The 24,414-nt window shown below is 37.3% G+C and overlaps 1 protein-coding gene across 1 annotated transcript in view; it reads right to left on the bottom strand.

Moving 5' to 3' along the window:
* Nucleotides 1-14,529: 14,529 nt before the first annotated feature.
* col13a1 (collagen, type XIII, alpha 1) overlaps nt 14,530-24,414 on the bottom strand; it is a 64,991-nt gene continuing 55,106 nt past the window's right edge. The window contains exons 35-37 of the mRNA XM_072391605.1: nt 21,677-21,763; nt 17,014-17,052; nt 14,530-16,891 (exon numbers count right to left, since the gene is read on the bottom strand). Of these exons, the coding sequence (XP_072247706.1) occupies nt 16,889-16,891; nt 17,014-17,052; nt 21,677-21,763 (129 nt within the window). The 3' untranslated portion in view covers nt 14,530-16,888. The remainder of the gene's footprint in view (nt 16,892-17,013; nt 17,053-21,676; nt 21,764-24,414) is intronic.

The raw sequence follows: 24,414 nt of genomic DNA, 5'->3' as shown, positions 1-24,414 counted from the left end.
CTGGAAGATGGAAGGAGCAGTTACTAGCATTTCACTTCCATGAAAGAGATCTTTACCACCCCTTATTCCCTAACTAATCTTCTTTTAGGACAATTCAGGAGAGAATTCAGACATATTTAGATTGTTAACCATTTGGTGACCACTTTTTATTCAGTTGGGGTGGAGCGCTTAACTTTGCCATCCACAATTTTGGGTACATGTGGATAAAAATGGTGTGATTGTTCCACCATTATCTTGGTATGATGGGCACCCCTTTCAGAATTTCAGACACCTGGTCAGTTACCTGACTTTGAGTCATGTTGTGGTTCTGCAGCTGATGCAGTTAATTTAACCTGTGGATGAATTTTAGCAGGGAAAAGAACCGAGCAGCACAACACTGAAACATATCATCTTGACAATGTTCTACAGGAATTGTTTTCTAATAGGTCCAATTCCCATTTCCATTGGTTGACCAATTAGGATTTCATATGAACCCAAAAAGAATCATTAAACAAATCATGAGAATTCACTCGGGGTCATGCAAGGAACTCTGTACTTTAAACGTTATCTGTGTCCTCGTCTCCATCATCCACGTGTAGTTCGTTGTCATCATCACCCTCTACCCATTGATACATTATGCGGGTAAGTGTGGTCTCAATCAGTTATTGGGACAGTCCTCTTAAGCATGGGATACAACAACAACCACAGGCTACTATGGCTATGACAACTGACAGAGATAGCAGTACTGAAGTAACTAGTTCACTTCACCGACTCACCACTTCTCCATCAGGTCAGTGAAGGGATTGTTGATCCTGGAGTTCTCTGTCAGCTCTTCAGAGAGTGATGTTAGTCCCTCTAGGGCCTTAGTGACGCTGCCTTCTGGGGATGTATTGTTAGGAATAAAGGAGCAACAAAAAGTTCCAAACATTTTACACACCCCTCATTTCTCTGTCAGTATCATATCCAAAGTCATCCTATTTTGCCATGCCATAAGGGAAGTTGGACCTGATTGTTCAGCATTGCCTTCTAGAATTTATCCAATCAACATTCTTATTTATTGTTGCCCACGAGAAAAGAAAAGAATCACAACCTGAAGCTTCTTGATTTCCAGCTTTAAACTCATCTGGATCTCCTCAGAAACCCAATGCTATCCAGGTACACGCTGCTGTCAAATGAACTTCCAGACACAGTTGAACGCTTGAGACGTCGCAGCTTCTCCGGAGAGAGCTTCTCATCCAAGGCCTTAAAGTCCCCACAAGGAACAAATGGAAAGGCATCAGAAGCTGGGCCACTGCGCAGCTGCCCTGCCAGTTAGGTGGAAGGACAGGCCTCAGTTTCATATCCCCACGCAGACCAGACCAGAGGTCCACACTCATGGAAGTCTGGTTCCAAAACCAAGATGCAGAGTAGTTACCTGAGTCCTCAGTGACAGAGCCGTTGTTCTCTTCACTGAGGTTGAGACGAACCCCCTCCTGCTGAGAGAATTCCCCTTTGTAGTCAGACTCATGCCTCAGAGAACGGTGGTGGGTAACTAATCTTTCCCTACTTCTGCAGGTCGTGGCCTTACTAGTTTACAGTGTGATAAGTGAATCCAGGATATATTAGTTTAGCTGCTGTGGTTTCTGTAAGCAGTACCTGATATGGAACTTCGAACTTTGGGCTGGACCAGTTCTCTTTCTTTATCACTTTGATGAAGATCCAGTCCGGGTTTTAGAGATTCCTCCACAGGGTCACCTGGAACAGACTAGACAGAAGAGATATCTCTACTTGTTAACATTTTAACCATGTATCCTGCTAAGGTTTCTTCTCTTTCTTCATCATGTCTGGTGAATAGTTCCAACTGCGGGAGTACAAATAGTCTGCCATACATTATCTCAAATGGAGTTAATCCTGTGCTAGTTGGAGAAATATTCATGTTTAGGACTCTTAGTGCTAAACAGTAACAGTAACTTTTTTCCACATCTTCTATTTTCAACCTTGACTTAATTATTCCATTGTGTCTCTCCACCAAACCTGCAAACCATTGTGGATTATATGCACAGTGGTTTCTAAGTTCTATTCTTAAGTTCTTTGTCATCAGGAAGATGACATGGTTTACAAAGTGTGTCCAATTATCATTGTAGATCTTTTCAGGAATTCCGAAATTTGGAAATATTTTATTCACCAGTGCTTTTGTTACTGAGAGTACATCTGCCTGTGCACATGGAAATATTTCAACCCATTTGTTAAAAACATTAATTCTCACCAGGCAAAAACGTTTTCCTTCACATTTTTCTCCAGTTTTAGCTTCTCTTCATTGGCTCCCTGTTAAATTCAGAATAGAATTTAAGATTCTTCTCCTCACATATAAAGCTCTTAATGACCGAGCTCCATCATATCTTAAAGATCTCATTGTTAGATATTTTCCTAACAGAGCACTTCGCTCCCAAACTGCAGGTTTACTTGTTGTTCCCAGAGATTCTAAAAGTAGAATGGGAGGCAGAGCCTTCAGTTATCAGGCCCCTCTCTTGTGGAATAAGCTGCCAGTAAATGTCCGGGAAGCAGACAGATCAGGCTTAAAACTTTCCTTTTCGATAAAGCTTATAGTTAGGGATGGCTCAGGTAATCCTGAAACATCCCATAGTTAAGCTGCTATAGGCTTAGACTGCTGGGGGACCTCATCTGTCACACCTTTCCTCACTTTGCTCTCTTTTTCCCCCTGTTTAATTTCTCAAATGATTTTATGTACATGTGACATTATTGTGGTTATTAACTTGTGTTTCCCTGTTCCAACAGGTATCCTTTGAATGGCGTTATGGTGTTTTTCCCCCCTCTTTTCCCTCTTTTCTGTCTTCTCAAACCCCAGCTGGTCGAGGCGGATGGCCACCCTTCCTGAGTCTGGTTCTGCCAGAGGTTTCTTCCTGGTTCTGGTTCTGCCAGAGGTTTCTTCCTGGTTCTGCCAGAGGTTTCTTCCTGTTAAAGGGAGTCGTTCCTTTCCACAGTCCCTCAGGCTCAGGACGGGAGATTGGACTGAAGACAAGTTTCGGTGCAATCTGTTGGTTTCCTTAGCTAGGATATTAATTTTTTGAATTGGCTCTATATGAATGAAATGTATTATGATTACAATGAATTGAATTCCAATTGGCTTGAATTGGACTATATTACTTAAGTGCCTTGAGATGACAATTGTTGTAATCTGGCGCTATATAAATAAAATTGAATTGAATTGAACATTTTGCTTCTGCTGCTTACCTTAAAGATGCCCTGGCCAACATGAACCTTGAAGCTGGTCCATTCTTGCAGTGCTGCTCCACCATCCATTGAAATTTTTTGGGAAATTTTTGGGCAAGCAGTTTAAGTTACCTTGAAAGTCATCATCTCCCCTCTCCACTGCTTGTGGGCTGAGTATGTTAAATGCACCTAGGATGTTCATCTGTGGGAATCTCCTCTCAAGGTGCTCAGTAAGATGGTTCAAATATGGCTATATTACCTTTTGAAAATATGATTTTTTAAATTATTAAAATTACAGGTTATTATACTATTTTCTAAGTTTAACTGAATATTCAATACCTGAGTGCAAAAACGGGTCCAAAAAGAGGTGAGGTCAAAATAATCCCCCCTGTGGCGTCTCCTCTCCTCCTCTGCCTGTATGTTGAGGCTTTTCACTCTATCTTCTAACCCACTGAGATATGACCCTGGTGGCTGCTTGTCTCCTGCCTCCTTTGAATTGTCGAATGGCCTCAGTTGTAACAGGCACCTGAAATATGAGATGAGCATATTAAAGCTATATTGTTTTTCCTTTTCATAGTTTTCCATAAACAAGTGTATGTGTACTCATTTAAAATCAACTTACATGTTTCTTGATAGACAAAAAATTGACATCTTTATTTTGGAAAAGCTTTCGTGTCAGGTGGGGAAGGACATCTGCTTGAGGTGGATGACAGCCACAATCCTGTATGTGGCACAGTATGTATACAGGCCCCTTGCTACAGGGTCCTTCCTCTGCTTCTTCAGAAAGAGCTGCCAGCACAGCTGCCAGATTTCTCTGAAGAGTTGAAATGGCTGTGTCTTCGGACAGCCATCTTGTGTCTTTCACCTCCTAACGTCCAAATTACACATAGAGAGGACACATACATTCAAAGACAGTGGTGTGGACAATCATCTTAAAATGTAGAAAAGGGAAGGCAGGGAAAGGCAATTTGTATAGCTAATTTTTGCAAACAGTTTCTTATATTGCTTACAGTTATTTTCAGGCTGTCCACTCCTAGAACACTGGAAGCTGCTTTCAGCACAGCTGTGCAATTGGCACTGTTTCTAAAATAAATGTGCAGGTCTTGAAGGTGCCCTCGAAACGTTTTCATGAATGTCACGTTGTCTGCAGCATCTTGACATGCAAGAGCAAGGCAGTGTGCTGCACAGTGCACAGACACTAGCTTTGGCCAGGAGTCTGTCAGCTTTTTGGCAACACAATTCTGGCGTCCTTAAAGATAGATATTACAATAATCAGTACTTAGTTAGAGATAAATAGTAACTATACCTCAAATTAAACATATTTTTTAAGTTCTTACCTGTTGTCACAGCAGCACCATCTGTCCCCAAATCAAAAATCCGATCTGTTGGTATGGTCTTGACTGTGATCACCTCACGAATGGCATCTGCAATGGTATCTGCCCTCCCATCATTTAGTGGCACTACATCAAGAAACTGACAAAAAAGTTGGTCTTCTCCATATTATTTTCATTTACCCAGCATAAGGTCAGCTTTATATTCATTGCCAAATTAGTTGTATCGTAGTAGTACCTAATGTGTATATCCAGTTGCCTGGTCATGGACATATCTGTGGACTCATCCACCTCAAGGCCAATGGCAGTAGAGAGTCTGATGGCCTCTAGAACTGTTTTTTCCACAACACTGTCCAGAATCTCATCAACAATTTTGTGACATCTGTAATAGGCTTTTTTGTCAATCTAAAAAAACACATCATATAACATAACATTTATAGTGTTTTGAAAACTTTGTCAACACCACAAAATATACATTCAAATAATTTACCTGAAGTTTGGAGAAGTAGAAGCCTGGGGGTGAATGAACGGCCTCCCCCGACTTCGGAAAAAGAAAGTATCCAGCGTTTTTTGCACTGGGGGAAACCCTGACATATGCAAATTCGGATTAACAGTACAGTTGCAAAAGAGGATAACACAAAAGCCCTTGGTTTATTTCCGTTACGGTACATGTATTCACTGTAATCTGACTGAAATTACTGGTAAACTGCTTCAATTATCAATATAACGATAATAGCAATAATAAATGTAAACAAAATCAAAATAAAACTAGTGAAATGTTAATCGTTTGTTTGAACACATCCATCCAGGACAGAGGAAGTCACTTATAATGAGAACATTTAACAATAATTCTACGGACATATTCATTTAAATTTACTTTGATTTATATCGGCGCTCATTGCTACATCCGTATACACCACATCGATTGGATCCACCCATGATGAGGAATACAAATGACGATTATTCTCTACATCTCTGACATGTTAGAGCCATATGAACCATCTTGGACTCTGAGAACCTCAGGGAGGGGTCTCCTGCTGGTGCCCAGAGTCAGGATTAAACAAGCTGAGGCCGCGTTTCAGTTTTATGCTCCTAAAATCTGGAACATTCTTCCAGAAGATGAGTCCGATCTTCACCAAACTTCATAGGCTGCACTTGAGCTCCACCCAGAATGCATACATATGCCCAGACTTACACATGCTTATAGCGCCACCTGCTGCCACGCTTATAGTGCCACACTTCACGCATTATATACACAAGAACACTATCTACAAGAACCCAAGACCACTAATTAATTATGATTTCATGACAAATGAATGAACATCACACATCATTCATTTCCTCCTTCGTTTCTCAGTCCACAGCCCCGTAGCAGAGCTGCAGTCACATGACAAACGAACGATCCGGTTTGTGAACGAACTGTTGTGCCTACTGCTCTTCAGCCTGAGCTGACTGTCACGTGACAAATAAACAAGGACCAGAGGACTTGAGTCGTGAACGAATCAAAACTGTTTCCTGTCCTGCTGACTGAGCTTATGAAGCTGCCGCCTGCCATGTGGCGAGAGAGGGTGCTGCGTGAAAATGAACGAATCACTCACTGAGACGACTCGTTACTCCCGAGTCATCTGAAAGATTAGTTCATATTGAATGAATCACTACGGTTCTCTATTCCCGTCCAGTGCCAAACAAAAGTAAGGTTTATCGTTTTCTTCTCTACTTCAGATGGTACGGTGGTGTCAAGAGATGCAGTGTTGAAAATGATACTTTCATAATTATACACACTTCTCCTGTTTGTGCGTTTTTGAAAGAGTCACCACACTCTTTGAACTAACGACACACAGTCACATAGTTCCCGTAGCCCTGGAAAGTTCCAAACATCTCAGTCAATCGGTTTAAACGGGATCTGGCGGGATCCAGTGCAGAAATGACTGTTTTCCCTGCAAGTAAATATTGAGCAACAATGTACATTGATTACTACATTGACTATGTATTTTACCAAAGCATTTTTTTGGAGTGACAGAGACACATTTATCACTTGTAAATTTTAGAGGGAAGCAAGACTGCAAACACATTTAATAAATTTACAGATTATATTTAGTGATGAAAAATAAAAAAATTGTTTATGCAATACATTGATCAATATAAGCATGTTTGCAGTGGATCATAATAACGTTATACACATAAAGAAAACAAACACTGGAGGTATAACACCCATTTTGAAGTTCTTTCTGTCTGCATACTAGCATGGGAATGCTATACCTTGTCCTCCTATATACTTAAACATGTATAAGTATATATATATATATATAAGTGCTCTGCTCCAGCTTACCTTCAGATCTACATCCTTCAACAAAGCATGCAATATTACTGTCTGTTTCCAGGATTTCCTCCTATTGACCCAGACACCCCATTTGTAGAAGATGTCATTCAGTCTGTCTGTTCCCTCTGCCTGGTGTCGGATGGAAAATGAGCTGAATGGCAAAGCTGATCTAAGTAAATTATTTTAAAGAAGTTTTGAATGACTTGGAGGAAACTATGTGCCTGTAAATGCTTTGAATGATGACCCAGCATGAATTGAGTGTCTCAGTGGTTAGAGTGGGTCTTGGCAAGTGTTGGTTGGCAGTTTGATTCCCACTCTCGCCACTCAAAAGATTGGTGAAACTGACAGCTGGAGGGGGTGTCAGTCCACCTCCTTGCCATGGCCGAGGTGCCCTTGAGCAAGCCCCCCCCCCGGCACTGTGATTGGCTGCCCACCGCTACAAAATGATATTAGATGAAAAAATAAGTGTGTATAAGTTGTGCAAAAACAAACAGCTTTGAAGTCAACATTTTATGATACAATATCATGAGAGAAAATGTAAAACAAGCCTTAATAAATAAGTACTTTTGCTGCTATTTATACTGTTGGGTAGTTTAATCTGCAACAATGAACTGTATTTGATCGAATCAAAGTTTTAAGATTAATGTTAATTTTCCTTCTGTCCACGGATGTTGGCCCTGTTATCAAGGTTTCTTTAACTAAATAGTGAGTATGCTACAACTGTTTAGGATGTGCATAAAAAAATTAAAATGAAGGGGTTAACACTTTCCACTTTTGCATTTGGGCAACATATTGGTGCGGTGGTTATAAGGGTTGCTTCAAAGTGTGAAGGTTCTAGATATGAACCTGGCTGTCAGCTTGGGGTCATGTTGATCTATCTTAGAAAAACCTTGCTTCGTGCCTTGAGGTTTGAGCCCCACTTTGTGAAATGAGAGAGAGAAGACATTTTATTGCCTGTTAAGCTTTATCTGATTGAATACACTATAAACAACTTGTAACTAGCTAGAATTTGTTCAGTAAAGCAAAATAAAGGAAAAACAGAAACTTTTTTAAAATTCATTTTTTAGAGTAGTGAGTACAGAATGGGGACTCAAACTAAAGTGTGGAATTTGAGACATTTGAAACATGCAAGATATGATAGAGAATATACTGAAATGTGCAGAAATCAAGGATCAAAGGTGGTTAGGCACTGCTATAATCAAATACCATCCATTCCTGCTGCTGTGTGAACTGATCAGACTATTAAGTCAAATAAATGATCCACACAGAAGCAGTTGCACTGAAACAAATCAGATAATAATTATTGAACAAGGCCACTGTGTTGCAAGTTAGTAATTTTTCTTGAAATTCTGAATTGGCGCATATTATTTCAAGTTATTTTAAATATACCAGCTGCTTTCCAATATGCAGAAAGACTGACATTGCAGAGACTTATTGTGTAATGTGACCTTTAAATAAACCACAGCTGTCTCTGAGTTGAGGTTTAAAGTGTTAAAATAAGAAAAACACAAAAAATGATTTACACTCACAATGGGTTTCTTTATTATGAGTTAAATTGGTTAAACAGTTTGTTGTCCAGAACAGTGAATCTGTCTGTAAATCAGAGACATCAGCTGCCATTGTTTAGATTAGAAAAAAGTAAAAATATATATTTTTTGGAAACAAAAAGAGCCCAAATACTTTAGAAACATTCAGGTCTGACATAGCACTAAACTAACAGAGACTTAACAAATGGATTTCAGTTAATACTTCATTTGTTGCACATTGAATTTAGCAAAACAATATACAACTCAGTTAAGTGTCATAATAGTACAGATATCTGCATAAAAGTAACTCCGCTTGCAGATTTCTTTTGACTTTGCAGAACAAAATGTACAGTGCTATAATAGTCTGTTATCAATATAGGGGTAAATTATTCTCAGTAATGCTGTAAATAACACAGGCTAAATAATATCATGCAAATAAATTCTGCATAATGCCCATATATTCATTTTCACTGTAATCTGACAAATACAGAATTTTCAAACCAAAACCAAAATCATTAATCAAATACTCTAATTTGACCAAAATTAAGCTAATTATGTTTCTGTAAAAATTATTTCTAACATTAAGTATTAATTAGACACTGCCTCAACACGACAATGTGCTGTTGTGAATGGCTTTGATACACTGATCATAAAAAATGTATTTGCTGATTGACTTTTAGATGTCCATGCTCAGGAGACAGGACTCTCCTTGCTGTAATATATCAAATTATATAGGTTCATGTTATTTCCACCAATCGATAATATTACCAGATAATTTCATGTTATCTTGTCTGTCAGTTTAGCAAACTCTTACAATACCATTGATCCTCTACTGAAGTCGGTCACAGACATGAATAAAAAATGATAAACTAACTAAATAAACCAGTTAACTGATTATATCAAGGTTTAAAATAAGTTACATAAGGGCTTCAAAGAGCCCCTAGTAAAAGCCCAATAACAAGCTATGAAGTGTTGCAGTTTCTAAAGTAATGCCTTCATCAACTAAATGCTAGCTGCTCGACCTCTGACCATGCATAGATTTTCAAAATCAAATTTGTTATACCATCCCTACTTTGTATAGTTAACATTTTCAGTTTGATACTAAACCAACAGCGTTGTTGTGTACTCATCATGTGGAGTGTGTCAAATAATGCCTTCATTTGGGTACGATGCTGATATAATGGATAATATTGTATATGGCTAATAAAACCATGCCTTTTGGATTCATATTAGGCATGTATTCTGTTCCTGAATCCAAAATTCATACAATACAATTAGTGATTCCAGTTCCTTTCTTTACATAAAGAGTACACTGTTACAGATACGTTGCGATGAGGCAAATACGGTTAAAAAGGTTTCATATTTGTGCAAGAAAGAAATGTGAAGGTTAAAGCACATACTGTAAAGAAACAATAAGGTATACACTGTTTATGATGAAGGCTCAATTTTTGTAACAGCACCTAAAAAACAATCCTAACCTATTCCTTCATTCTCTCTCTATTATTCCAAATGTACCAGTACTGAATTTAAAGGAACCTGTGGGATAGTGAGTTTAACTAAAGCAGGTAACAAACATTTGTCTATGTTTTATCCATTAATGCTATATCTTACGGCCAGCTTTAAAATATACCAATCACAAACAACCAGATGTTTCTAGTTGTAAATTGCATTTACAATTAATTTTTAAATGATGGCTGAAAGCTCAAGGCAATGCAGCTAGAGACACCAAGTGAAATGGACAACATGCAAACAGGATTATACAAAATATATGTTGCATAAGAAAGCATAAATAAACAAATGCAACCAAATAAACGAAACATAGTTAAACAGAAAAGGCACAGTTAACATTGAAAGACAAAATGCTGTTAAGTTGGTCAGCCTCAAAGACAAAACCATTAAATAAGCAAAACAATTTAATGGACAATACAACAAAATGACTTGAAAAGATGAATGAAAAAATTAATTAAAAAGCAAAACCAAGAAGGTAAGAGGTGTATGTATGTTGTCATGTATGTATTTATTTATGTATTTTAAGCTGCTGTACTTTGAGCTTTCTTGGCCATGATAGATTTATTAGTGTAGGTTGATTTTCCCATGATTTTGAAAATGACAAGAAGAAGTAATTAATTAGAAGATTGTATTTTTCAGGTACAGTAATTTTCTATCACACATTTGTCTCATATTTAAAAATCAATAATTACACCTCAATAACAATGAAAAATAAAATTATTTTCTTTCAGTTTTAAACTACTGAACTCAAGCACAGGAAAATAAAAATACCAACAATAAATAAAAATCGAACTCTTTTGAGCCAGGTCTGGTTACATGGCAGCTGTCAATATGACATAAGGAATGCTTTTGAGCATTTTTTTTATGAAACAGGACATTTTTTAGCTTGTAAAACACTGACAAAGGGGAATTTCAGTTTATTTGTCTATTCAGTTAATATCAAGTACATTATCTTTTTTACCTGTGATGCATTTTTGTTTCACTTGAAATTAAATCTCTTAATGGGAACTAGTAGTCACTTCAAAATTCTTTTCTCTGCATTTTTTTCTGTATTTAGAATTGAACTCATATATTGGGAGGCAAAAGTGAAAACTAAAGTTTCGGCCAAAATATTTTACAGATTGAAAATGTACTAAACAACTGTCATTCATTTTAATAAATTCAGCATATGAATTACCTCTCATGAAATTGTGTTGCTTATTCTATTCTTAAAACACGTATCATCAATGCATTCTATTTACAAAGACAGAGTATATTTATACATAAATCCCTTGTTTTATATCATACAATACTTACAAATACAACATTTGAAAAGTGGTGTCTTTTAACACCTCAATATGAAAAAAAGAAACAGAAAACTATGACATCACCACATGTGATACTTGATACTGGTTTCAAAGTATTCCCTATACAGCCCAAACATTGAAACAAAATGTCATAGCTGTAGTTAAAGGTATATTTTTGAAAAGACAGTGAGTCAGATTATATCAAGAAGGAATCATGTTTGCTTTTTTTTGGTTTTACATGGAAACACATGGCATCTATTTGCTTTGAGAGCTGCTCTGAATTCTTTGTCACAGTTACAGTAATGATGTCACATAAAGCACAAATAGCAAGTGTCCATGCCTCAATTTCTCTGAGCTAAATAGTTCAAAGTGTATGCACACAAAAAAGCACATCAGTAGGTATATCATCTCCATGTGACTTTGACAGATGTTCTGTTCAGAGAATCTTCAGTGACTAATTGCAGGATGATGAAAGGTCTCTGCTATCCAGTCTTTTTGAAGTTAATCTGCTCATTGCTACCACAGACTTCAACACTACTGGCCCTGTGTCCAGCTTCCCAGAAGAATGTTGAAAGCCAACTCCAGGATTGGGTTTAATCTCAAAGATGTCTCCAGATATCGTCAAGTTTTCTTTCTGTGACTTCAAGAGATGTCTTTGGTAGAGCTACTTCTTAGCCAGTTGGAAAGGATGTTGACCCTTTAAACATATATATATTAATACAGTTTTATCACTTCAGAAGCATCAGCAAAGGGAATTCAAATTTGTAACAGATTAAATGCTTTAATGTCCAGCGCAATTTCCAAAGTTAATGGCTGTAATGTGCCAATTTTCTAAAACTTGCTTTTTATTCTTAAGGACTAATTATATAATTTATTTCATAGACAGGTGACTTAATAATCATTAAATCTGAAATCATTTGAAAATGATTCATGTGTATGAAGTTGATACCTTCATACACATGAAGGTATACATATTAAAAATATGTCAAATCTTCATGGGGTTTTGTGGCCATTGATAAGAGTCTTAGATTCTTAATAATTTTTGGAACCCATCCCCAACTGTGGCATATTGTGTCTTTCTTTATTTTTCTACTGCAAAAACACTGCAGCTGGAAAGGCTTTTGCCTGTAATTTTGGCACTTAAATGTCTGTTATTATGCTGTCAAGTTGTTTATCTGGAAGAAGTTGACTGAGCTTTCATGTGATGATGAAGACAGAGCAGGGATATTGAAATGCAGTAATATGCAGTATTGTGTATGTCTCTGAGACATGGCTGCAGGACCCTGAGTTTAGATTTTGTTAACTTTTCTTAATTGAATTGTATTTTTCCGTAATAATTCATACTAATTCTAATAATTCATTACTAATAATACTAATAATTCATGATATGATATCCCTTGGGAGGAATAATGTAATGTTTTTTTTATCATCAAAATATGTTCATGATAAAGTGTCTGTGCCTTCTTTAAGTCTTTCTGTAAAAACAAATAAGAGAGGTCTACAACAATGCCAGGCCAATAAAACCAGGCCTCACAAAACCTAAACCTCCACAGAGATGTAGATGATGATTATTAACCTTATGTGCAAACAAGTTCTCCTGTTGGCAAAATTGACATCTATTGTATTGTATATTGATAATTATAAAGAAAAAAAGAAATGCTGTTGATGCAAATAAGGCAGAAGGGTAAAGCTAGATTTATACTCTTCCAGAACGTCGATGATGTCGACGTGACATCTTCATTGAGCATTCGAAGTTCTGCGTCGAGGGAACACATTGCTCTGCAGTTCTCCATGCCAGTAGGGGGGTGTGGCTGTATGTTTGTGTGGTTTCAGGTTATAGCCGAATCCTTGCTTTTCTTCCAGTCACAGTTAGCAACAGTAAACAATGGCAACCGAGGTGGAGCAGCTTTATTTGCAGTTGGAGCTTATCAATATTGAAGAACAAATGCTTAAATTGCAAATGTTGAAGCCAGGCGACAGAGAAGACGTTCGCGGGGGTGGTCTGTACGACCGGCCGAGGCTGGGAACGAGTGAATTTACCACGCTGGTTGTGAATTCACTGGTGTGAATTTACAACCTGGATGAACTTCTGCACTTTAGATAACTTTAGATCATTTCGAATGTCAACGAGCTTTTTCGCCGTATACAGCCATTAAGACCGGAAAAGGATACTGCCGGAAATTACGTTCTGAGTGGACCAATCACAGCCCTTATGGCCTGCATCTACGCAACGTGTAATTAGAATGTTTTGGAGGTGCACGTACGACGTCGACGTGGACCCCTCCGCCGTAGCTTCGTCGTCGAAATGACGTTAAAGCATAAACTATGACTAATACTGCCAACATATTGTTCATTAAGTAAATTCATAACCAATTTTACTAGGAAGGGCACTAAACACCGTGTCAAGTTTTTTCTCTGTTGCAAAGCTCTATCAAAGGTAAGAGCTTTAGTTAAAAAACAGGACTGATTGCTGATTGCTCTGGACATCATGACAGCCTATTTATAATTGTGTACATTAAGGGCTTTGTTAAGGATTTTGGTCATTGGGTGCCGCATTTTAAGCAAAAACATCATATCCCACATCTTCAGTTAATGCTGTGAGTTTAAATCAAACTGAGTTAGCATTCCTCAGAGACTATCAACAACCTGAAATCAGTAACCAAACCTGTGCATAGACATGATTAGGCAAATCATGTAACCGGTGATAAAATATTTCAGTTTTATGTTTGAAAAAGTCAATTTGGAGCCATTTCATCATCAGTGAACTGCACTCAGGTTAATAAGAGCATGCCAGAAGAATTATGTTATAGATCGCCTCATGCAAATGGACTTGTTTGCTTTCTCTTTAAAGTGCATTGAGATTATTTTTCATATTTTTTGGCACTATATAGCTAATCATAATTTAAAATGGTAAATAAAAGAAGTCATTACAGTCTCAAATTGGCCAAATCAGTAACTGTTGAGAAATAAACACAGATAAAGATAGGGAAGTATACATAGCATAATTCCTGTTTAGGCTACCACCACCTTTGATTAACACAAATGTGTCACTGGTTTGAGAACATAACTTTATTGGGCACTGCTCTATGCAAATCAAGTGTTTACAGTTTCAAGGTCATAAACTCAGTTAAAAGTGTTGCTTGGTATTTACTGAAATTAAAGCTTCCTCAAAATATTATTCAAGTACAAGCTTACAGTTGTACTTCATAGTTTCCACTACTGAAGATTTAAACTGATTCAGACTACAGCAAAGCTGAAGATTTGACAATAGACCTAAATGGTGTCTTTCTTAAATTCATCAAATAATTTTTTTTTTAAAAAGCTATTTCTTGCACATCAAATCATAAGACACTAGCTCAAACAATATGTCATAACATGGCATTTCATTCGTCTTGCAGCACTCTGTAGCTTGAGTTTCAAACATTTTTAAAACAAAAACAAAATACTGAGAAATGTACATTTAATCATAATTATCATGTTGAACACAGTGAAATGCTTTAACATATCTTATGTAGTATGTAGTAGTAGTATGAAGAATTATGTAAATCAGTATGACAAAATAAGCAAATTGTAGGCCAGCTGTTGACTAAGGCCTGGGTTAATGTGAGATACTGTGCAGCAACACAACACGGTGAATATTTAGTTGTTTGGTAGGATACAACAATAAACTCTGATGCCAACGATAATTTGAGGCAAACAAAACAAAGCTTTATCAAAAAGCAGCAGCATAATGGATCAAGCTTCACTCTGGTCAGTTCCTTCTTTTCTTTAATGCGAACAGGCTCTTCATCAAAAAACTTGTGAATATAAAGTTCCTGATTCAACCAAGACAAAACCTTCATTGTCTTAGTAGATTACAGCTTTTTTCAAAAATAGATGACACAATGTGACAATTGCAACAGCATGAAAGGATGGGCAGCAATATTACCATCCAACAACATGGGTTGTATACTCTGCCTCAGATCAGAAGGGAGACTATGAACACTACAGTTAATAAACAGAACCTGGCAGCCATAAAGTAGGAATAGGCTGACACTAGAATTTGACAAATGTATCCTAAGGTGTGGCATTCCTGCTGATTAACTGAACATTTAGTTTTCAGGATCTTTCATGCTGTAACTTTAACACTAGAAATCATTAAGGCATACTGGTTGATACCCTCCTCCATGACACAAGTTTTAACATAGAACAGTGACTGTTTGAGATACTTTACTAAACATTACCAATGACACTTTGTACTTCAGAGACTAGATTCAAGGCTATCTCCTAAAGATTAATCAACATATCATATAGCATGGTCAACATTTAAGTTGGTTCTGATGATAACAATGAAGATCAGATTTTTGGCAAATGTTTTGTTATTTTTTGTGTACCAACAAGTGAATAGTAGGTGGGTTGGGGCTGCTTATTGCAGCAAAGGAATCATCACAAATTAACTTTTGGGACAGTGAATATCTTCAGCAAATTCTTATTTTTTGGAACTGACTTGATGAAAATTCATGATTTAAGACTAGATTCAGATTAGAATGCAAAACTAGCATCTTACATCTAATATATGCATATACATATACGTTGATTATACCAATAATATAAAAACCGTCAAGTTTATGATTTAGTTTGTTGCTTGTAATGAAATGAACTTAGGTGTTGCAATGTATCCTCATTGTACCCCCACAAAAACATTCCTTAACTAACTTCCCAGAGTTTCTAGTACAACATCCTCTGCTTCATCCCTCATTGGCCTCTATTACAACAATGTGGCCAACTGTTTGTCTTAGTATGCCTTAAAAAGCTGGAGGTCTTGCTGGCAGTGAAAGAAACGATTACACTATCTATAGTGCATACTAATCAACATGAACAAAAATACTGATACAGTATATCTCCGATAAGCTAACAAACAGGAAACTTTCAGCTTCTCTTATATATAAATACAACTATTCATTTCAACTTAGGGATGTAAAACTGTATGTAGCCTGTTATGTAATTGAATAATCTGATGAAAAAAAATATACAAGGATTTATTTTCTATAACTATTATTCTGGTAGGAACATAAGGATGTAGTTCAAAGCATTGTGCATGATTATTTCATTGTCATTTTCTACAAAATCTATAATTCCAAACCTTATGCCATCTCTCAATATTATTCAGTATAAATTGTTCTGGAACACAGTGCTTGGATGAATCAGCACTGCTTTGAAATGGAAAATCTTTGATGACAACCTGAAATCTGGTCTATGAAGTATGTGTGCTCTTCAGTCAATATGAACACATGGTCAAAAATTCAAAGCTTAATGTCAACTAATGCAAACATATTATTTTTTTAAAAAGCTTCATCATTAAGAGGAGAGTTCAATGAGGACATTCCAAATGCAAACATATAATATTTCCAGCCCCACAAATCAGTGCAGCATGGTCTATGACAACAGAACAAAACTAAATAATGCAATAAGTTAATAAGCATTATCCATTTCACACTATGCACAAATATCATGCATATGCAGCCCCTTTATTATCTTTAATTATCCAGTCATCTTAAAATAATGAATATATGTAAAAAATCCATTACATAATCATTATCATATGCATTAAAATAAACAAACTGTACAAAAAAATTTGCCATATCTTTTAAGGTTTTCTAAAAAAATGTTTTGAATGTAAAACAGAAAAGAAGAAGTAAAAAAATAAATATCCTATGTACAATCACACAAGCCAGTCCAAAGTTATCGTCACTGCAAGGAAAAAGCAAAATGCAAAATATCAAATGTTAGTTCAAACAATATATGTGCTGAAGTTAGCATGTATGTGAGCAACTAAAGTGAAAAGCAACAGCATAACACAATGTAAAACTTACTTTATTCCAACATCCTGGTACAGGTAAGCCATCATCACCCTGTGAAAAACAGAAACAAAGTGAAAAAAAATCATTTATGGCACATCATAATGTATCATGCAAAAGTTAATCAGAAATGCATGTAACAGCTTTGTACAATAACAGAGAAAAAGTGTTGAGACAAATATTCTGTTTATAGAGTGACAAAGTTGACATTGGTCATATGTGGTTCGAGAACTAAAAGTTAGTTCTAAATCATACTTCAAAGATCCAAAAATATTTGTCAGTTATGTGTTTGCGCTCCCTTTTTTTCTTTTTCTTTAATCAGTACATACATTTATTCCTCAGAAATGGACCTAGTGGGTAATGGAGCTGACTGAATGTAATCTTTTTTCTTAAAAGGACAAGAAATATTAGACAGCATTACTGACACATATATGGAAGATGCTTCTATTTAATGTGAATGCAAATTAAAAATATTTCACTTGATTGTGAAATGGTACAGAAACAGTTTCACAAATGCAGAGGTATGCGTACTTAATTGAATAACATAAAATAAAAAAATAGGGATATAAAGATTAAACGTGTTCTAACAAACTCTCACGGTTTATGTTCTGTTTCATGTCTTGTCTCGTCATTTCCTGTTTTATTTTGAAAAAGCACTAAATATCTTGCCCTTCCTCCCATGTCAAGCGTCTGATTGTCTTCCCTGATTCCCAAGTGTTTCCACCTGTTCCCCTTGGTCCCTCATGTGTTCAAATAGTCTGCGTTTCCCTTGTCTTGTGCCAGTATGTGTCTCCATTTGAGCATTATTACCAGCCTTTTGTCTTGAGCCATAGTTTCCTCGAGCCATAGTTCCACGAGCCTGCAGTGAGCAATCCTCCTGCAGTGCTATCTTGTTTTGTAATTTATTCTTATCCCTAGCCTTAGTTTATTTATTAACACGGTTAGTTTCATAGCTTTGTTTTTTTTCCCTCCGTTATTAAGGAGTGATTTTTGTTGTAACTTTTCATAGTTGCCTCCGTTAAAGGAGAGTTTTAAGTTTATTGGTAAAGTTTCATAGAGCCTCTGTTTTGTAAAGAGTGCGTCTTTTGTTTCAATCCGCCTCGTTAGGAGAGCGTATCTTTCTTTGTTTAATTGTTCATAGCTTTTCTGTTTTCCTCCCAGTTTGGAGAGATTTGTTTTGTAACTTTCATAGTTGCGCTCATCCTTGGCCATAGTTACTGAGGAGAGCGCTTAGGTTTTCACAGCCCTTTTCTTTGCTCTGCCTGGAGATCGCCCTGCCTTGCTGTGCTCTGTGTGCTGTATTTAATAATAAAACCCTCTTGGAATCCAAAATGACCCTGCGTCTGTGTCCTGAGTCCCCTGGTACCTGACACAAACCATAAGAATTAGCCTATACTTTGTAAAATCACATCAAACTAGGTTATTTTAAGACGGTTATGAAATTGCAGTGTTGTTTTCCCCCTAGCAGTAGAAAAAAATCCCACAACTATAGTCTGAGCCACTAACTAGCATGATCATCAAAGCAACAGCAATGGGTACTGTGTCATTTACAACAGTTTGCTATAACCAACAAAAATCCACAAAGCCAACTGATCCATTTAGGTCATTTCCTGGAAAGAAAACTTTAACTTTAGACTTCTTTACAGAACCAGAGGGATCCAAAACCATGTAACTCTACTGTATTTCAAACAAAGAATTCATAATTTAGATTCTAAACACAATAAGTATATAGGACTACCACCAAGACAGTTATTAGATCCGATACTTACTAATGCTTTTACAGTGCAGATAGGACAGTTAACTGACAAGAAAGGTGGAATCGTGGCACCACAGTGCTGCTTTATGACATGTAGGACAACATTATTGATCTTGCTGAAGATTTACAATTTAGGTAAAGAAAAAATTTAAGGTAAAGAAATTGTCTTTACCAAATGAAAAAAAAAAAAAGAAATTTTAAGAAACTGGTGCAAAAAACGCATGTTCTCCCCCTGTATGTGTGGGTTCTCTCCAGGTACTCCGGCTTCCTCCCACCGTCCAAAAACATGCATGTTAGGTTAGTTGGTGACTCTAAATTGTCCCTAGGAGTGAGTGTGAGCGTGCATGGTTGTTTGTCTCCATGTGGCCCTGTGATGGACTGGCGACCTGTCCAGGGTGTACCCCGCCTTTCGCCCACTGACTGCTGGGATAGGCTCCAGCCCACCCGCTACCTGACCGACGGATTGACGGTATAGAAAATGGATGGATGGATGGATGAAAATTCAATGAAAGATAGACTAACAATATTTTCCAATATGGTCTCATTGATTTTGACCCTCTTTCTGCGGTCTTACTGTTACATTTACAAAAAGCTACACTCTCACCTTTGAATAGCAAATTTAGATATTAAAGAGACTTTAAATCACCAATACCTCCCAATAAAAATATATTAACCTTGATCAATATAACTATATATAGCTATATCTGCCTAGTAAGTAAATTAAGTTAGTAAAGTTTATTTATATAGTGCCTTTCTCAGTCTGGTATCAGGACATAAGCAATGCATCCTTTTCAATGCTGCAGGGTGTTTAGTGGTGTCTTTGTGGACTGAACTTGCTTCCCATGGATGTCATTAGATTTTTGAGCAAGAGGCATTGTAACGAGATGGGCAGAGTTACACACTTTACCTGTTAGTGGTTTTAATGTTATAGCTGATCAGAGTACAACCACATTCAATCCATTATTCTTTCAAAACCAAACTACAGCTCACATACTACATTTTTACTACGAATGAGAAGGACAACAGGAGAATTAGGAGAATTAGCTGTCAGAGACAGGATGTATACCATGCAAACAAGCAGATTATAGACTGCAGTTTTGGCTTTGGGAAATAATACAACCTATGGACAACTGGTAAACAGATATTGTGTTTGTTGTAGTTATCTAAGAGGTGACAGTTCAGCCTGACAAGATTACAATCCAGTGCGGTGCAAGCAGCCAGTTATAGTGACTGGATCTTATTAGATTATTCAAGCAGCAGACTTCAGAGTGAAAAGCAATAATGCTTACCATAAAAATACCAGATTTTTGGCTTGCAGGAAATAAATTAGTCGAACTCTGCTTTTTCACTACTTTTGGTTGTGGAAATATAATGAAGTCAAAGTAATAAATGTTGGATTAATCAGTAGTTAGTAGTGATATTAGCAACAATGTTAGATTTGTAGCTGAATTTGTCAATTTCCCAAAAGATTTTAGTAGTGATAGGCCCATTGTATTAATTATGTATTTGTCATCATACATAATGTTAGATTTTCAGAGGGTCTGTTGGAGACAGTGAGCAAATAACTAAATAAATACTTGTAACTTCTATGCTCATTTCCATGTTTTTGCCTTAAGTGAAACATCTTAATAACCACAGTTAGAGGTGCAGTTAGGGATAGTACAAACATGCTAGAAAAAGTGAAGGGAAAGAAAGAGCACCATACCACAGGGCAAGGGGCATCCAGCCCATCCAGGCCTGGCAAGCCCGGTTCACCTTTCTCCCCTTTAAAGCCTCGGAAACCCTGTTTATAAAATCAGCCATTTTAAATCCATTTTTGCAGATCATGTGCAGTGGAGCATCCTCCTCTGCTCGCTGAAAGCAGGACCTCCATCTTTGTCCTCTGGATGACTCGTTGCAGGTTTGCTTATCATGCAGGCAACCCCGGACTGACAGGAACTGAGCTCACTGAGATGACAAATATTTTCTAACTATTCAATCTTTAACTCTAATAGCAACCGAAGTTCATTTTATTGCTAAGCATTTATCTTGGATCAGATTTATGTTACAGCAAATTTTTCATTTGGGTGAAACTGAACCAGTTTAGGTGGAATACCATATAATCAGACACCACACATCCTGGAACAGCATAGTCATGATGGATGTGGCTGAGGGGAAAGCCACCATGTTTAGCATGCTATGACCATAATCCTCACTCAGATAAATGGCTGAAAATTGATAAGTTGGGGTTGGGGTTTGGATATAGTCAAACAAAAATGTAATTTTCTTCCTGGTTTTGAATTGTTTTACTCATGTTGAAATTGTCCAGTGCACAATAAAAATAAATAGAGCCAGGGAAGTTTACTAGACATGATAGACAGTGGTCAGCAATGAACAAAATAAAGCTTAATGGATCATAAAGCAGGTATGAGTGGCTATAATTGCGCTTCTGTGAAGGGAGACTTAAAAATGAGACAAAATACCTTGATAACTATTAATACTCATCAGCAGTGGCTGCCTGGTTCCTGTCTGTCTCTTCACTGAAAAGAGAAGTAACTCAGGCAGAGTTGTGGTCTGTGGTCTATAAACATTTTCCACTTCATAAATGTGTAACAATATAATGTTATGGCCATTCTTTTGATCTCATCAAGCTTTTTTGATGGACAAAAACATAAAATGTATGAAGTAATTTTTTCACACACATATACATGAATATGCATATATACATACATGTGTGTATATATAAATAAAGGTACCTGACTGGCAGCACGACCAAAACTCTTCCTGAGTTTTATTAGGAATATGAAATACCAAAGCCAAAGGGAAGCTGACTACTAAGTACAAATCTTCAGAGAAATCAAAGTCCAATGAGATTATGTTGTATTCTTAGATAGTGCTCCTTCCCTTTGCCTCCTGGTTTTCTACATCGAACCACTGACATACCAACGGACAGGGGGCATCTAATCCAGGTGCTCCTTGGTCTCCCTTATCCCCTTTGGCCCCCCTGTTGCCTTTCTTGCCCCTCTCTCCCTGCAAACAACAGCGTATTAAAAAAAGACAAACTTTAATCCTCCTCAGTAAACCACATATAGAGCATGTTTTTTTCTTTTTAAATAGAAAGTATTTTTTTCATGTAAATTATACATAATAAGAAAAAAAGTTATTCTAATTCAGTTTAATATGTTTGCTGTCTATTTTTACTTTTGTCAAAAGGCAATAATATTCTTTAACATGAATTTAGTGGAAAGGGAAGGTAAGTAGAGAGAGTTAAGGAGGAGAGATAAAAGCCACAGCAGTTGGTGAGCAGGTTTCTTATCAATAAATACCCGTAAACTCCTAAACAGTAGCCTTTGAGAGACTTGTGAGTGAAATGTAAAAAACTGAGAGAATATGTTTGTTAAATACTCTCAAACTTTCATTTATCCCAGGAAGTTAATACTGATTAAACCACAACATTTCAAAATGAGCTGCATGTACAGTGAAAATTCTGTTCCCATGCCAGAGAAAGCAACAAGGTAATGTTTAAATGACTTTGTTAGTTCCTAAGCCTGACCAAATGCATACGGCAAACATAAGGCTCAGTGTCCTAAAATGAACATTGGTCACAGTCAAGAAAAAATCTCAGATCTCTTCAGTAGAAGTCTGTATCTGAACTACTCTGCTCCAACTCCTGACACCACAACTTAATGGACTGGTTCACTGAGGAAAATGTAAGGGATTCTAGTAAATTTAGATATAATCTTTAAAAGCAACAATGAACACTAAGAATAATAGGCTGCATGATTCTCCAACCGATCTCTTCCTAACCCTCCACAAGCATCCTCTTGTGTGTAAATACTTGAGCAACTAATTTGGATATAAAGTAGCCTTGTGCCAATATTGCCCAATATTTCCAAGGCAAAGAAAAATAAGTTACTTTGTGACCATGGGTAAAAATCCTAGATTCAACACTTAAAAGCACATTTACAGATTTGGAAGAATCATAAGAGTGAGATCAAAATAAAATACCACTATATTGCACTATATAGATACACTATATTACACTATATATTGAGATACACTATATTGCCAAAAGTATTCACTCACCCAACCAAATAATTAAATTCAGGTGTTCCAGTCACTTCCATGGCCACAAGTGTATAAATTCAAGCACCTAGGCGTGCAGACTGCTTCTACAATCTGTGAAAGAATGGGTCGCTCTCAGGAGCTCAGTGAATTCCAGCATGGTACCGTGATAGGAAGCCACCTGTGCAACAAGTCCAGTCGTGAAATTTCCTCGCTGCTAAATATTCCACAGTCAGCCGTGAGTGGTATTATAACAAAGTGGAAGCAATTGGGAACAACAGCAACTCAGCCACGAAATGGTCGGCCACGTAAAATGACAGAGCGGGGTCATGGGATGCTGAGGAGTATAGTGAGCAGAGGTCACCAACTTTCTGCAGAGTCAATCCTACAGACCTCCAAACTTCATGTGGCCTTCAGATTAGCTCAAGAACAGTGACCAGAGAGCTTCATGGAATGGGTTTCCATGGTAACTGCATCCAAGCCATACATCACAGAGTGCATTGCAACACGTCGAATACAGTGGTGTAAAGCACGCCGCCACTGGACTCGAGAGCAGTGGAGACGCGTTCTCTGGAGTGACCAATCACTCTTCTCCATCTGGCAATCTGATGGAGGAGTCTGGGTTTGCCAGGGGAACGGTACTTGTCTGACTGCATTGTGCCAAGAATAAAGTTTGGTGGAGGGGGGATTATGGTGTGGGGCTGTTCTTCAGGAGCTTAGTTCCAGTGAAATAAACTCTGAATGCTTCAAGAGATTTTGGACAATTTCATGCCCCCAACTTTGTGGAAACAGTTTGGGGATGGCCCCTTCCTGTTCCAACATGACTGCACACCAGTCCACAAAGCAAGGTCCATAAAGACATGGATGAGCCAGTTTGGTGTGGAAGAACTTGACTGGCCTGCACAGAGTCCTGACCTCAACCCGATAGAACACCTTTGGGATGAATTAGAGCAGAGACAGAGTCAGGCCTTCTGTCAAACATCAGTGTCTGACCTCACAAATGGAAGAATGGTCAAAAATTCCCAGAAACACACTCCTAAACCTTGTGGAAAGCTTGCGGAGAAGAGTTGAAGCTGTTATAGCTGCAAAGGGTGGACCGACATCATATTAAACCTATGGATTAAGAATGGGATGTCACTTAAGTTCAAATGTGTGTACAGGTAGATGAGCGAATACTTTTGGCAGTATAGTGTAGCTACATAACCCTTATGTCACCATAGTCAGCACTGGTTGAGGCTGAAGGTTCGAATAAGACAAAAACAATCTGAAGTTGTTGAGTTCTAAAGAAGTAAGGTTACCAGATTTCTGCAGCCCCCTGTTCATGTCTGCTGCACATTATAGATTCCAGGCTACATTATGTAATGCTAGTATAATAAATCACAAAGTGTGACTAAAGTTGCATTGTGGGTAATATGGCTAGCAGCTTTGACAAAGAAGACAAATATATGAAAGAGGAAAGACAATATTTCATACGGAATGTGGTTGAGTAGCTCTTGAAAAGCTTAATTATGGATGTATGCAATTTACAGAGAAAGTTGTCGAACCACAGAATTTTCACAGCACCTGCTCACCAAGGCCAAAGGTTCCCGGTGAAGAAATGAAACATTGCATATAAC

The sequence above is a fragment of the Leuresthes tenuis genome, unplaced genomic scaffold (genome assembly GCF_036924035.1).
Source record: "Leuresthes tenuis unplaced genomic scaffold, fLeuTen1.0.hap1 SCAF_8, whole genome shotgun sequence".
Taxonomy (NCBI): domain Eukaryota; kingdom Metazoa; phylum Chordata; class Actinopteri; order Atheriniformes; family Atherinopsidae; genus Leuresthes; species Leuresthes tenuis.
This window is presented reverse-complemented; position numbering and strand designations above follow the sequence as displayed.